This window comes from Vanellus vanellus (assembly GCF_965231255.1).
Source record: "Vanellus vanellus genome assembly, chromosome: 8".
NCBI classification, from domain to species: domain Eukaryota; kingdom Metazoa; phylum Chordata; class Aves; order Charadriiformes; family Charadriidae; genus Vanellus; species Vanellus vanellus.
Genome location: NC_138913.1, coordinates 27,006,224 through 27,022,241, shown reverse-complemented (window position 1 = coordinate 27,022,241; position 16,018 = coordinate 27,006,224). Strand labels below are relative to the sequence as shown.

Sequence of the window (16,018 nt, the reverse complement as noted above, 5' to 3'; positions counted from 1 at the left end):
TTATGTTCTCTGAAATGTATTGATGTTAAAGTGATCCCCCAAACGGGATGGGGAGATTCCGTCTGAAAGCGATTTCAAACTCTATTTGCCTCTCGCAAGGTAGCCTAGTACACGATATGACTCACCACTGCTATGGATATCGCTGCAGGCTTGGGACTGATGATGGAAACTCTGTGCTCTCTGATGTCCAAACATCTCAATTTTTCAGCCCTGCAGTAAAAATTTAGAATCATACAGGTTAAATTAGCATTTGATATTTTTATTACTTATTTAAACCAGGGTGAAGAATTGAGTTGATGTTTTTTATTTTGGTTTAACGGTTGGTTGAGGAAAGGGTAATTGGTAATCTTGTTAATAAACAGCCAACAATTTACCAGATTTGGCTGAGTGCAGTAACAAGCAGGCAAGCTCTTAGTCATTCTCTGCATCTCTAGTCACTCCTGTTGCAATGGTTTCTGGGTACCAACATGTAGTATTTCTCTCAGCTATCCCTCTGAGAGGCACAGAGATCACTTGGATGGAATGTGTGAAGAGGAGACTCCGGGTTGTGCTGAGGGAGGAGCACGGTGCTAAGCAGTGCTTGGCCTCCAGCTACCTGCCAGCCGCTGGGCCTTCACCCCGGGCAATCCTTCCTCTCGCCTGCTACCTCCCCTGTGAGCCGTATGCATCTCGAATATCATCTTTCTCTTACCAATCTACATTTTGCATGTGACACCATCTTCCTTCCAGCTGCTGGAACCGTAAACTGTTTACCACTCGCAGCTGCTGAGCCCTTTCAGTCGCTTCACGAGGAGCAGCCCAAGCGGGCTCTCCCTCCAGCAGCAACATGGCCGCCCCTGGCACCCCCCGCCTGACGGGCTGCCCCGTTCCTTTCCTCAGACCACTCTGCCTTTCCTTTACAGCTACGGGCAGGCGAAAAGCAGCGGTTACAGATAGCAAAGCAGGCTCGGGCCACGGCAGTAGACCTGAGAGCGGGCGAGCGACCCGCCTCAGCCCTCACGTCCCCAGGCACGCGCACCACACGCACGCGCTCCGCCTCCCGTGGGGGCGGGCCGCCGGAAATGGCCGGTGACCCGGATGCAGCTACTCGGCAAGATGGCGGCAGCGGTGGGGCGGGCGGGCAGCGCGTTGTGAGAGCCAGGCGAGCGGTCGCCGGCCGCGCCATGGCGGACCTGGGCCGGCAGTTGCAGGAGTACTTGGCGCAGTCGAAGGCCGCCGCCGCCTCCAGCGCGGCCCCCGCGCCGCCGCCCTCCGCCGGCTGCCCGCAGGAGGAGGCGGGGAGCGGCGGCGGCGGCCTGGGGGCCTGGCTGGGCCCGCTAAACCCCTTCCCGCTGGGCCGCGGCGCCCCCCCAGCGGCGGCTGCCGCATCGGGGCCGGGCTCGGGCTGGCTGTGGTCGGCCGAGGCGGACCCCTGCCTGCCGGGCCTGTCGCGCTGGCAGCGGCTGGCGGGCAGCGGGCTGTGCCTGCTGCTGGCCGCCCTCTGCTTCGGGCTGGCCGCCCTGTACGCGCCGCTGCTGCTGCTCCGCGCCCGCAAGTTCGCCCTGCTCTGGTCCCTCGGCTCCCTCTGCGCCCTGGCCGCCGCCGCCCTGCTGCGCGGGCCCGCCCGCCTGCTGCGGGAGCCCGGGCGCGGCTCCCTCCTCTACCTCGGCGCCCTCGGCGGTACCCTGTACGCGGCGCTGGGGCTGCGCAGCACCTTCCTGACGGCGCTGGGCGCCGCCGCCCAGCTGGGCACTGCCGCCGCCGCCCTCCTCACCGCGCTGCCCGGCGGCGCCGCCGGCCTCCGCCGCCTGGGCGGCCTCCTCAGCGCCGCGCTGCGCCGCCGCGGCAAAGCCCTGCCGGTGTGAGACGCCACACACCCCCCGGCCCACGCCGCCACCGGCGGGGAGAGGACCGGCCGCAGCCCGGCGGGGCGAAGGGACTGAGAGACTCGGGCGGACGCAGGGCACGAAGGCACCGCTCCGGGACGGGGATGGCGCCATCTCCCGCTGCTTCTCTTCGCCTCCTGCGCGTTCCTGCCGGTTCTCGAGGAAGAAGAGCCGCGGCTGTGGCACCCGGCAGCGGCAGCAGAGACTCTCTGAGCTCGTTCCGCCGCGTTGAGGTGTGAGGGTGTCGGTGCCAGCCTGCCGGGCCGCCCCCGGGCGCGGGGCTTTGCCGTATTGCAAAGTCAGCCCCATAGCCATGGCCTGGAGTCGCTCCGGCTGGGGGCTGGCAGCATCCCTCCTCCCTACCTCCGGTATAGGACCATGTGGCTGCTGCAGCCTCCTTCAAAACGTGAGTGAGAGTACGGAGCGGATGAAATGTAATTGTTGACTTGCCCGTTACGTGGACAGCAAGTGTCTGAACAGCTGAGGGGCTTAGGGCTGACTGGTGTGGAAACACAGAGAAGATTTAGCGAAATCTGATCGAGTGTGGGGGTGAACGCTCAAAAATAGTTAACTGCTTTTAGCTCATTTTTGGTGCCGCCCCCTGCACTCTGAACACACACTTCAGTCGCTCTGCGGTGCAGCCATCAGCTACCTCTTGCCAGTGGTGAATATGAATACTGTGTTCACTGAACTGCATTTCTCTCTAAAAACCATCTTTAAAATACCATCCAGTGGGTCACAAAAACTGTAAGGGTTAGTCTTCTTGCATGATGATTATAGGATGGAAGGTGCTAATCTTAATTAAGACCCTTGGCCTTTGCAGGTATTGCTGCCTTACAGTTGCTCTAAGGTAGCAAATACTTGGGCTTTAAAGGGTAGCTTCAGCTCTTAGAACTTTATTTTGACATATATATAATTATTTTTTTCTCTCTGAGCTTGGGCAGGAATTGCTTACTTGTCTCAGTATGACCTGCAAAAATAGATTTGCTAGTAATTAGAGCTTGCTTCAGCCAGCACAGCTGGGTTTCAATTCGGAAACTAAGCAGCCGTAGGAGGGTGCCGAATTCAGGCTGGCAGCCCCTGCTGAGAGCTTGGTGCTTCAGTTTGGGCTCGTGTACTGCACTACGGCAGATGAATGGAACTACGAGGCCTAACCTGCTCAGAGCCTAAGTGAAAGTATCTTACCAAGTATAAGTGCCTCAAATGAAATAAAGCCAAACACTGCAATATTTATCTATCACTACTTAGGGTTTAGCATATTCACCTAATACTTGCTCTGAATTAAACTGAACTTGTTAAACGGGGGTACTTAAATGTACATAGATTGCTTTAATAAAACTATTTGTGTACCAAATATCAGTATAGACATTCCACTAATGGTCACTTTTCTTTTTCCTTAAAAATGTAGACCAGAGCTATCTGAATAGCATTAAATTAGTTCTCTCATTTTTACAACTTCTAAGCTATAGTATCTAAATTCAATTTTATTCCTAAGAGCAGCATCAAATTAAACAACTCTTAGACAAGGCGGAGCTGTAAACTAGCAGGTAAAGCATAAGGATTCTCCAGGGAGCACTGGCAAAAGAACTTGATCCGAAGAGTACAGAAGTGTATTCCCATTAAGTAATTCTGTCCATTTTCCAGCAATAGTGGGTCATGGTATCACAGACTGGGAAGCTGCTTCTGTCTCTCCTGCTATGCTGTCTGTCACCTTCTAGGATTTTATACAAAAGCTAGCTAATTATCCAGTTTTTTTTATTACTTTCTTTGCATATTCCACAACTGTGAATATTTCAAAGCTTAATTAAAAAACCTGCCCCTTGATGAGGAATATTACTTAACATCAAGTACCATAGTGGTTTAAGGAGTTACCCATCCATCAGAGGAAAAACAGGCATACTTCCTTTTGTCTAGAGAAAGCTGGGTTTCCTATTATTAGGTGTACTCTTAACTTGTTTTGGTAGAGGACTGAGGTTAATTAAGGACTAGAGCATATTCCACGTACTCCAAATATTAGGCAAAAGTCACTTTCAGCCCCTTAAAAATATATAGGGCTTGTTAAAAAAAGAAAGAGAGAGGGCAAGTTTTCCCCTTTGCTAATGAATAAATCATTGGTATTTATCATTCAAGCTTCAGGATAGAACCTAACTCCCAGACTTACACCAAAAGTGACCAAAGCCCTTCTTCAGATAGCAATAAAAAGCAACTCCCCTCCCACAGAGGAGAAACTGTGTCATACCGGGTGCATCTCAGCTGTTTCCCAGTTAATTCCTGTAAGACCATTCTGTCTCTCTAGAGCCTCATGACAAGGATTTTATAGGCTAATGATCAGTTAATTACTATAATTTTCAAATGCCATTTTATAGACTACAAATTAAAAACTAAGAAAAAAACCCTACTTGTGACTGACTGAACCAAGAGAACAGCAGTTAAGTATCTATGCTTTGACGTCTTTAAATAAGAAAGGTCATCAGGACTTAAGCCAGTCTTTACTAAAGTTGACTATGAGAAGTCAGATAAAATAGCTGCTGTGGGTCGCTGTGTTGTTGCGGTAGCTTTGTCAGCTATAGAACTACATTGCCACATTATCTTCAGGATTATAACCTGAAATTCAAGGTGGGGGGAAGCCTGGTAGTGATATTTTTCATTATATCCTATAGTTTTAATGTGGGACCTTCCTGAGAGCTGGCTTTAGAATATGTACTTACGTGATAAAATTTTCATTGAGGCTTTAGGTATTAAAAAGCCTTTTGATAACCTGGTGACTGGAGATGATTAATATGAATGATTTATGGGGAAAAGAGAAAACTCGTGGTTGGTAAGCAGCTTTATTATGAAATGTGAGAAATGGGAATATCTCCCCTCCTTATTTCCCTCCCTTATTAAAACTAGGAAACAATGTCCTAAAGAAAAAGATACGTAAAAAATGTTAAGATGAAAGTGATCAACTATCAAGATTTGCACTTAAGCATTTGAATGCACCAGACTCTACTGAACACCCATTATCTTTAAGCAAGGCATCCTACAGCCATTGTAAAACATACACATCCATATTAATCAAGCTGCTAAGCTTTTTTCTTCCTCAATGTTCTGGTTTGAGATTTAAAAAAAAAAGCAATTTTCAGTAATTTTACATTTCAGTTAAGTTTCTTCTAACTGACTGCACTCTCTGAAATTAACTTCTAGCTGTGGTAACATCTGCTGTTTATAGTTAATACCAAGGGATGGTATGCAGAGAAGCTCCTGCTTATACTGACTGTTGTAACAACCAAGGCCAGGTAGCCTTTTTATGTACCAAGTTGGAGGGCGGGAAGTGGAAAAACACAGAGGGGTCCCACCTGTGGGGAGGAGCGGACAGGACAGGTGACCCAAAACTGACCAGCAGGGTATTCCATCCCATCTGCCTCATGGTCAGTATAAAAGCTGAGGGATCAAAGGGTCAACCCTCCTCTTCAATGGCCGGCGTCCGAGGAGGACTCTCCATTCTTCTGCCTTTGATCCCGATCCGTGTGTTCCTGAATGCAGTTCTTGAATCCAGCTCCCATCTGCCACCAAGTCCGGTCCTAGTGCTGGCCGGTGACGAGACTGTCATCCTGAGAGCTCGATACTGGTTTTGTATATATTTCATCATTTTCTTATTAATATTATTCACTTTTCTTTTTATTGTTAATATTTAACTGCAACTGTTTTAGGTTTTTTTCAACCCATAAGTCTCTCTACCTTATTCTCTCTACCTTCCCCTTCTGGGAGAAGGGAGAGGGACTAATAGAGAGCATCTGTCATTTGTTTAGTGGCCAGTGCAGCCTAAACCTTGACACCCAATTTCTATAAACAGATGCTATTTTTAAGAAAAATATTTGACTCACTCAGGTGAAGCATGGAATGACAGTATTTGTCATGATGTCTGTTTTACTAGCAGTCCAGGTTATAACTCACGCTATGTCTATGACAATTTTTTCTAAATGGTGTTCCACCTTTTTCTCTTTCAGGATGGTAGACTAGCAAGCAGCGGTGATTTCCCGTGTTTTGGAATTTTAACGTCAGCACCACTTGTAATCTGTAGACAGCTGTGGCTAAAGGTGAAAATGCAAGTTCTCTGTGCACGATAAACCAAAGAACTAGGAATCAGCTATTAGTATTTTAAACGGTTGAGATTTCGGGAGGTAGTTCTGTTGCTCCATCTGATACACAAGTTTGCATAAAGACAACCCTCTTTGTAGTAATAGGTGAGTAAAGAATCACACACTGTGTTGAGTTTTTGTTAATTTTTGCGCAAATTACATTCTGTATTCATACAAAAACAACGTAACTCTGACAAACTGTACATATAGAAACAAGTTTCTGCCTGGAGGTGAACTGAAATCTGTGGAGGTGCTCCATGTCTCACAACACTTAAAAAAAATTCCAGCTCTTCACAAAACAAAGTAGGTAAAAGAAGGTGAGGAAAACAGGGGTGGAGAGGGCAAAACAGAAAGCTAGCTACAATATTGCAGCTAGTAGCAGTTGATTCATCTAGGAAAAGACCCTTATTAGGAACTAATGCACATTCAGTTATCCCAGTTAAGAATCCAGGTTTGTGGTGTTGCAGGGTTACTTTATGAGTCCAGAGTAGCTGTCTATTTAAATATTGTCCAGCAAGGACTGGGTGTGACCCAGTCAAAGCCTCTTCTATCGGCCTCTTCCACCACCCCTAGATGCTCCTCTTCTTGACTGACCAGAGTTCATGTTATTTCCTCTTCCCCAATTACTTCCGCTCCTTCCTCCTCGAGAAGGGTTATTGCCTCCTGCAGGGCCTCCGCCGAAAGCCTCATCCCTGTGGAATCCATCGTGATGGTCTCCATCTAAAGAACTAGACCTCCCAGATTTTGGCGCTCTCTGTGAAGGTCCTGAATTTCCTCGTCCTAAAAATGAAGCACAATCAGTTACTGATGTTGAAGTCTAAGCTGTGCTTCTTCTCAGACATATCCTGTATTTATGTAGTTCTTCTGTGGTATAATCATTCACAGACCAAATGTAGTTGAGACCTGAAATTTTATGCCTCCTCCCTCTATATGATTTTTCTTACATAGATTTAGTGTCTCCATTACAGTCCAGAAGATGGACAGCAACGAAGCAATTCCTTGAGAATTAAAGGAGATTATTATTAGATCACTTAAATGAAGTAAGTTAGAACAGTGATAGTCATGGTGTCCTCAAAACGGCCAGGCATACCTGATTCTTAGGCTTTACCACCATCTGTGGTTGTCTGTATATTTTTATTGCAAAATACCTTTTTTTCCTAAACAAAGACATTGCACTGATGGATCGGTTGAGGTTGGTGGTGAAGACAGTGCGTAACATTACTGTTTCATTCCATTTTTTGCTAGAAAGAATGGAAAAATGCTCTATTTTACTACTAACCAGAACATAAACTACATGAGCTCTTACTGCCAGGAACAGGATTTTCTACTTCTCACAGATCTTTTTAGTACTGATATGGAAATTAACATTAAAAAAACCCAAAGTCATTAGTTCAAAATAACAAGTAGTATTTTGAAAAAGAAATTAAAATAATGGTAACAGTGCTTTATGGACATGTGCTACAGCTAAAGGAGGATATTTTTGCTCCACTTTAGCAAGAGTGTTTTTTTTTTGTTGTTGTTTTTGTTTGTTTGTTTGTTTGTTTTTTTTACTCTGCTGGGTTCTGTGTAAAATGGAGACCAAATTGTTCCACAGAGTTTATAATCCATGACATTTTAATCTTCAAATGACTTTACCAATACAACCAAAGGTGGTATAGCCCATTTATGAAAAAGTACTGTTCATGTTTTGTTTATCAGGCTTTTTGCCATTGTTCTAAACTGTCTTTGGTACAGCAATGAGTTGTCTAGGCACAAGCAATGTGGTAGTTAACAATTGTTTTGAGTACAATAAAGAATCTGACAGAGTTATCACAAATTATTACTGAAGCTAGAGAAGGGATCCTTACAGATTTGATAAGATGCTGGCTAAATGAGAAACACAAAATACAGTTTTGAAAGGAAAAATATTGATGCAGAGGGAGTTTACCAACAGAGTTCTATTAAAAACATTTGTGAACGAATGATAAAACCTGCTGTTAATACAACACTGGAAATACAATCCATGCAGAGGAGGACAGGCATACAGTTAAAAACAAATGATCTTCGGGACAACAATAAGAGAACCAGAATGAAATTCAGTGGCATCAAAGACAAAGCTGTGCAGTAGGGGTCTAACAACAAAAAACTCAACTATAGGCTGGCAGCTCAGCACCTGGCAGCAACTGAGAAGGATCTCTGTTACTGATCAGTACCTAACAGCAGGTGGTCAAGTATGCGGACATTGAAAAAAGGAAAAAGACAACAGCAATCCTGAGATTTATAAGAAAAAGGATCAAGAACTGATGCAAGGCTAATAGGATTACTGTGGAAATGTCATACACAGCAATAGGCTCTGACCCAGCTACTAACTCCAAAAGAACTATTCTGTGGGTTACAGTAGCGAGTTGCACGGCAGTGCCGTATGACTGTTTAGTAGTTAGTTCAAGAGGGAAATACAACATCAGGAGCTATTAGGAGAAAAGAGAACAAAACCAGGTGAACTGTAGAAATCCATGGTTAAACCACATCTTAAATAGCGTGTGCGATTCGTAGTTACCCCGTTTAATTTACAAAAGAATAAATTAAAATGGAAAATAGTATATACACAGTAATAAGGATAGTAAAAAATAGAGAACGAGTTCCCGGGGAGAACAACTAAACAGATCAGAGCTCTGACTTGGAGAAGAGCTAGTTCAGGTTGGAAATGGTAGTTTGATGCAATCAGAGGTGGCATTCAGAGATAATAGGGATCAACGATCAACTTTCAACTGTTATAACTAAAACAGGAGACATCATCTAATAAAATTAGTGAATGATACGTTTAAAACAAGAGAAAAACATTATTTTTTTTAAAACATAGTCTACTGCAATTAAGTTTTAGAGCTCTGTCTGTGGATGCTGTGGATGTCAGAAGTTTATATGATTCTTAAAGCAATTAGAGAAGCATGCAAAAGGTAACTGTCAAAAGCCGTTAAATATAAAAATAATATTTCAGTAAGTCACTGAACTACAGATCTCATAGGTTTAGAGAGCGTCTCAGGGGCATATCACTACAGACTTAGTGTTCTTAACACTTTTCCCTTAGTACCTGCTACTGGCTATTGTTGAAAACGTGTGGTCTGATCACGGATGGCCATGCTTACACTCTTACAAGTAGAGAACTCGTAAGGAAAGACTTAAAAAAAAGTCAGGGTTCGTTAAGTTGAACAGAATGAAGGTTGAGAAAGGAAAGACGTTTGAGTTAAAGGATGCTAGCACAAGCATGAATATTGACAAATAACTATTCTGAAAACTAGAGGGGAAAACAAGAGTTTTCCAACTGGAGTAACAGGGAACCAAAAACTAACTGCTTTTGAACAGGGCAATAAAGAAGAGGATTATGTGATGCTGGAGAGAAGATTTGGATTTGACGTCCTGGAAAACCCCTCTGTTCGTATGTTCCTTTAAGACTGGTCTTCAGCTTCACAGCTGGTAAGATCAAATATTTAACCAGCTCAGCTTTATCCCCTCTGAACAGGTAAGGAATTCTGGATAAGCCTACTGTTGAAAAACGTGCCAGTGTTACGTAAGGTTTTCAATACCCGGGGCTTTTTACCTTTGCCCCTCTCCTCTGGAGGTCCGCCTGGAGCATCCATTTCTCTGTGGTCAGAGGTCCCTGGTCCATCATGCCAGGGACGTTTACGTGGTGGCAATGAGGCCATGTCCATGCCCTGGAGCGAAGAAGAACGTTCTCTGTTTGCTGGAGAATGCCCGTCATGAGGAGGGTGATCTGGACGAGGACCTGAGAATGAAGAAAAAAAACACAGGACAATAAGTAATGTCATCTGATCTTTATTCCTTATTTTTGGAGGCAGTCATAAATTTACATACTTTCCACGCTATTTGTCACACAATTTTAAGCTTCCCCCCGCATCCCAACGGGCAAACAAGTAAACATTAGATGAACAAGTTGTAAGAAATCTGAAGGGAAAACAGGTTTAAAAGATGAGGGGAAAGAAAGAACTGACAGATGTAAAGTGTTTTTTTCAGTATAAAATATTTTCATATATTTTAGAGACAATCACATCTTCCTTTATTCATTTGTCATTTGTGCTTGTTTTTTCCATGACATTCTCAAACTCAGTTTTGCCCCATATGAGGTTGCCATTAGTAACACAAATGCAAACACCACTAAGCTCTCAGACATTGCAGTTGGAAACATTATCTTTGCAAACAATAGAGAAGATGCAATCCAAGAGAAAGATTACTATCGGCATTAATATATGTATCAAAAAACCCCATGAGATGTGGGTCAGTCATCCATAGGTGACAACAGGCAGTTCTAGGCCGTACAAGAATTCAACTTAAAATCAAGATTTTGAGGCCACAACCATTTTTTGTTCAGTGAGACAGTTGCATTTACAGCCAGTCAGATTCTGCATAGTTTTTTTTTTTTTCCTAAATTTGTAAGTCCAAAGAACTACATTTTGCTTTTCTCATGGTAAAAGACTGGTAACGAGCATATGGGGTACACGAAAAAGAGGTGATTTTTTTTAAATTTATTTTGTAAGTGGTTATATTGTAGAAGTCTAACCTATTATCCAAAACAAACCTCACTAATTTTTTTACCTGGTTCTCTGTTTCCATCCCAGGATTCTGGTTTCCGCCCTCCTTCAAAGCGTGGAAATTCATCTGGAGTAGGAAGCAAACCCTTCCGGCCTCCTGAGCAGTAAGAGATGCAGGGGACAGGAGTGAGAAGAGACATTGTATTCATGAAAATACTGTAACTTGCCCAAGAAAAGTCTTTGCATCCTTATCCTTGCGTTTCAGTGTAGAAGAATGTTCCCCTCACCTCTAAGAGCACCACGACCTCGCCCCCGAACACCATGGTCCCTTCCTCTTGAGTTTTCATCTGGAGAGTCAAAAGCGTCATCTGGCCCAAAATCTTCAGGGCCAGGAAAGCCATCTCTCCCCCTGGGTCCCCGGCCCTCGTGTCTCGAGGGTCCTCCTCTTCTGAAGCTACAAGAAAGAACATGGTACAAATGTGGTTTTTAGGCAGCATTTAGATTGCGAAACTTGAGTCAGCTTCAGTTTAATAATCAACTCATTTATGAACTATTTTACTTAATACTACAGCACATACAGTTACTAGAATGGGATTTGTAGGTGGAAAAGTGCTTATTTTCTGCCTTTGAGCACCTAATTTATTCTTTTTCATAGTTTTCCCTCATATTTCCTTCTGTTGATTGTGTTGTTTTTTCATACAAGAAAAATATTGTCAAATATACTGTGTTCATTTAATGAAAAGTGGGGGAAAACCAATCAGGAAGTGGCGATAGATTTAAGGTAAGGAAAACTATAAGTGAATTTCCCTTAACTGTGGTGGTCTTACTTTCCCCTTCCATTGTAGTGATAAAAACAAACTAAAAAATACCAGCAACGAGAGTCATGGCTACAACAATACACTCCAGCATCTCATTCCTATCAATTTGAGATGCTTTTGCTAGAACATTCTCTTTTGTTACATTCTTCTAAGTTTACAATTTTAGCAATTGAATCTAGACTTGGCTGTGTAGGGGTGACGGCTGTACAGCGTGCACAGCACCATTCTACAACCTGAAGAACAGTTCAGCCCACTGCAATAATGAAGAATTTTGGTTTGCAAAATGTAGTTATGACACTAAAGGTGATAATTTCCTTCCAGTAAGTACCATGGCATCTTCAGCAATATGTATGATTGAGTTCTGCATCTCATCTTAAATGAGTATAGCTCCTCCAGTATCACACACTGGGGTTTTAGCAGAGATCTTCAGAGAGAAGAATGGTTCTTAATGAACTGTCAGTGCCATTTCAGGTAAGCCGACAGATGGCTGCATGAGTACTAGTAGTTTTGGTTTTTACATCACCAGTTTAAACACTTGGAGTGCTTGTCAAAGCGCATACATGTTCTGTGTATTACTGCCACTCCAAAGGTGCGCACCAGCACCGGCTGTTGGGGTTGTCTCAGTCTACAGCCCAGTTTCTGTGCAAGCACAGGCGAGATGTTTAGGTGGTGCAGGCACACTGGTGCAGGAGTCCTCATGGTCCCACCCCACGCTGCTCCTGCCCCCCCTCAGCGACGGCACAGGTGATGCAGAGCACACTGTGCCCATTAACACTGATGCCCCCACCTCCCCCTCTCTTCCCAGTTCCGCACTGGCCAAACCGTAACCACCGTAATACTCAGATGGTGTTGGCTTTGTGCAACTTCCCCTTCCCCAACTCATTAACGACACAGTGCATCCTATTACAAGCAAAACTTTAGATACTTTTATTTAGAATTTTAACAACATTAACCTTTTAATTACAAATTTAAATATTTTAACAGTAGTCATAACACAATACAATATTTTTAAACTTTTACATTTTGTTTAATTAAAAACAATAGGTCTGTCTCCACCTCCCAGAAAACAAACACAATACAGAGAGGAGGCTGCTGTGCCCGTATAGGTACAACAGCAGGTGGAGGGAGTGCTGTGTATGGACAATGAACCATTTCACATTAACCTGGATGATTTGGGAAAACAAACTGGACAGTTTCAGGTACAAATGGTTCAAGTAACCACATCGCAATATCGTTTAGCCTTGAAACAGCACAGTCCTCTAGATGTTCTTTAGAGGGCCCCCCATTGTAATACTGACATGGTGCGATTCTGCTTGGCTTGTAAATCACCAAGATTTGCAGCACGAGGTCCTACGGCTAGCAGGAATAGGGCCTTTCCTTTTATTTCCAGGCAACGTTATGGACACAGTTTAGTTTTGAAGTCTATCATACCTATGCCTGACATAGCCACAGCTCCTAACATTGTGTCATGTATATCCTTTTTCACTTTTTCAGACCAGTCACATGTAAAAACCCTGCCTTGCATAGGGCTCAGTTCCTGTTTTGACTGCTCTCAGATCTTCTTCCTTGATGCCTAGGACCTTAACGTACAGAACTACACACTGTGCAGATTAGCAGGCAGGAAGAGGCAAGTCTCTGCGGTAGAAGCATCATGTTGATATGCACAGGTAGAGTAAGAACAGGACAGGGACGAAAAGGATGGGAAATTAGAGAGAGACACACGTACACACACTTCCCTCTCATGCTTGATCAAACCAGCTACCATCTAAATTCCAAGCCAAGTGAGCTAAACGAGGGGTTGGGATTCTTGAGTTCACCTCAGCATCTGCAGTAAATGGCACCTAGTTCACCTTCATTCAACAGAATTCATTAAGCTTGCAAGCACACTGAGCCTTTTACAGCCCTGTGCCGGTTGCTTTTAAACCGAACCCTCTGTACAAACACTTGTACTCTGACAAATAGACCCTTCTGAGTTCAGAAGTCAGATTTACCAGTCAAAAGGTTCTTGGACTCTCTTCCTGAAACCTTTTTAAAAATCAGGATCATCATAAAATATTTTCCAGTCCCTAAGCATTTCCAATATAAGATCTGAAAATCTCTACTGAGCTTCTAAAAGCGTTGTCTGCTGTATCTTTTAGAATTCTATAACACAGACCATTCAGCTTGGATTCTCTCTATTTTTACTTTTTTAAAATGGCTTTAATTGTTACCTTCTTTTAGTTACTGTTCATTTCTTTTCATACTCTTCACACAAAAGGAAGGTACATCTTTACAGAGCTAGGTAGAAAATAGCTAAAAGAAGAGCTGTATAGATGCAAAGTAAAAGGAATGTAAGAAAATGATTAAAAAGGCAACTAAAACACACAAGATTCACATTATGTGGAGACCACAATAAATTTTACATGTACACGTTCTTATACATATAGAGTTGGTGGTCAGTGAGAGGCTTAGGCCTTGGAGGCCAAATTTAACTCATTTAAACTTGCATAAATCTGAAGCAATTTCAATGACAGTTAATCTTGCTGACTTAGCGTAACTCCTCCACATTTACATTGGTAACTAGAAGCAAATTCATCCCTTTGTGATTTATTTGGAAATTGTAAGCAATGACGTGGACATTGCTGTAAATTAGATTTTTGAGTTCTTCGCGTGGTATTAAGAAATAAGTCAGAAAGAGAAATAAAATTTCTACAAGCAAAACCATGAGAAAATAGTCTCAACAGTCCAAGAGATGCTGTAGCTCTGCCCCTTATATTTGATAGTAGGATCACTGTTCCTGCTCCTTACAAGTATGTTACATCTCATTCTACAGTCTCTACAGTCATGCTGTAGTTTGTGACTGGAGACAGTCTCAAAATCCACTTCTAGTGTTCAAGAGTTTGTCACTTTAACCTTCAAGTTTCCTCTCAATTTTCATCAAAACGGTCTCAAATCTTCATCCTGTGTCACTGGATCTTCTCTACAAATTTCCTCCCTTCTCTTTACTTACTGTTTAAAGACACGGAAGCTGCTGTGTACAATGACCATTTTTCAAGTTTTCTTCTATTACTGAATGATTTTTATGGACTCTATACTCAGGTATATTAGAGTTTTCATTTCCTTATTGGTTTCCAGTTTATAAATCTGAAACAGATAGACTCCTTAATGAAAAGGAAACCAGGAAGAAAGAGTTCCCTCCATTTACCTTTTAACCCAAAAAAGATTAGTAGATTTATTCTTACCTCTCATCTCGTCTTCCTCGGAACCGTGCATCCTCAGGATCCCGTGGATATCTATCATCTGAAGGTCTCCGTCCTTCCCAAGCACCAGGAGGCCCACGGTTTGACCCTCCTCCTTCAAATTCCCTGTGATCAGGAGGAAAGGGAGGCCCGGGTCCACCTCGTCTCCATTTTTCATCTTGCAATGGTGGGCCTCCTCTCCCCTCAAATTCCCGTAATCGATGGCCAAATCTCTTATCTGGATGGAAGTCATCACGGAAGTCATCTGGTCGATCAAAGTCATCATGGAAATCTGGGTGAGGTCCTCGTCTATCTGGCATGCCCCTGCTGTCTCTACCATCACCCCACTCCTGGCCACCTCGAAACAACCCTCTCTCAGGCCCATGATCAGGACCACCACTGTTCTGGTCGTGCCTTCTATCTGAGAGAGGGCCCATGTGATGGTTTGGTGGACCACGGGAGTCACCTTGAGGGAAAAAATCATAGCAGATTTCTGTAACATTTTCTAAAAATGATCTAGGATGCTCTATTTCGTACAGTTCTACAAAGCATACACCATAAATTTCACATTAAATAATTTTTGGGGGAAAACTTTTCCTCTGTGTTCCAGCCTCAGTCTACAGAACCTGTCCTCTCAGCCAAGGCCCTGTGCTCTCCTGTAGCCTCTTCTGCCTAGAGGCACTGCACTGGAACAGCCTCTTTCAGGAGAGCTACTCACAGAAGAACAGATAACATAATTAATTACCTTTATTAAGACCAGGTCCTTGGTTGTGAGGGCCAAGACGACCTTGTCCTCCCTGCTGCCCCAGTCCTGGTATCAGTGGTGGAGGACCTGGGTTCTGTCCGTCCTACGAGCATATAATAACAAAAGCCATGTGAATTGCCATGTGTGACTATTTTTGCTTTTAAGCATTTTGTAAGGGGGCAAAACAATTTTCTTCACATAAAGACTGCATCTTCAAAGGTCTTAAGATAGAAACAGATGATATTCCAATGGTTTCAGCCTAATTTTTCAGACATTCGCATCAGTAATGCTATTCAGTCACTGTCTGAGAAACACATAATTTTATAGGAAACTTAGCAGTTTGAGGACTAATATTTTACCCATAACAACCAAAGATGAAAAAGTTCATATTCTAGCTGCCTGTTAGAGAAGATGAGGAAACTGTGTATATTTGTTTTAAAATATATCAGGTTCTGATTTATATGCAGTTTAAGAGCTGCATAGACCAAAGACTTCCTTTGGAAATGATCAAAAAAGTGAAACAATGAAAAAAATTGAAGAATGTTGGGACGGGGGGACAACAGGGCCATAAAATAATCTCTCCTATGGTCCTTTGGAAACTGTTACCATGGAAAGACATGAACTTCATTTTTAACATGCTGGCAAAGCTTGTTTTTCTTAATTCTAATTCTAGGACCAAAAGAAAGTACCAATACTTGGCTAAGCAACAAGAGACGAGTTGTTAATGG

The 16,018-nt window shown here is 43.4% G+C and overlaps 2 protein-coding genes across 2 annotated transcripts in view; one reads left to right on the top strand and one right to left on the bottom strand.

The window, feature by feature from the left end:
• Window positions 1–1,163: 1,163 nt before the first annotated feature.
• On the top strand, window positions 1,164–3,165 carry SFT2D3 (SFT2 domain containing 3; the record flags this gene model as incomplete). Its single annotated transcript, XM_082487161.1, has 1 exon — window positions 1,164–3,165. The coding sequence occupies one exon, from the start codon at window positions 1,164–1,166 to the stop codon at window positions 1,842–1,844; it is 681 nt and encodes a 226-aa protein (XP_082343287.1). The 3' UTR covers window positions 1,845–3,165.
• Window positions 3,166–6,121: 2,956 nt separating this feature from the next.
• Window positions 6,122–16,018, bottom strand: part of WDR33 (WD repeat domain 33) — a 71,648-nt gene continuing 61,751 nt past the window's right edge. The window contains exons 17-22 of the mRNA XM_082487355.1: window positions 15,291–15,393; window positions 14,549–15,011; window positions 10,797–10,963; window positions 10,574–10,666; window positions 9,561–9,746; window positions 6,122–6,766 (exon numbers count right to left, since the gene is read on the bottom strand). Of these exons, the coding sequence (XP_082343481.1) occupies window positions 6,534–6,766; window positions 9,561–9,746; window positions 10,574–10,666; window positions 10,797–10,963; window positions 14,549–15,011; window positions 15,291–15,393 (1,245 nt within the window). The 3' untranslated portion in view covers window positions 6,122–6,533. The remainder of the gene's footprint in view (window positions 6,767–9,560; window positions 9,747–10,573; window positions 10,667–10,796; window positions 10,964–14,548; window positions 15,012–15,290; window positions 15,394–16,018) is intronic.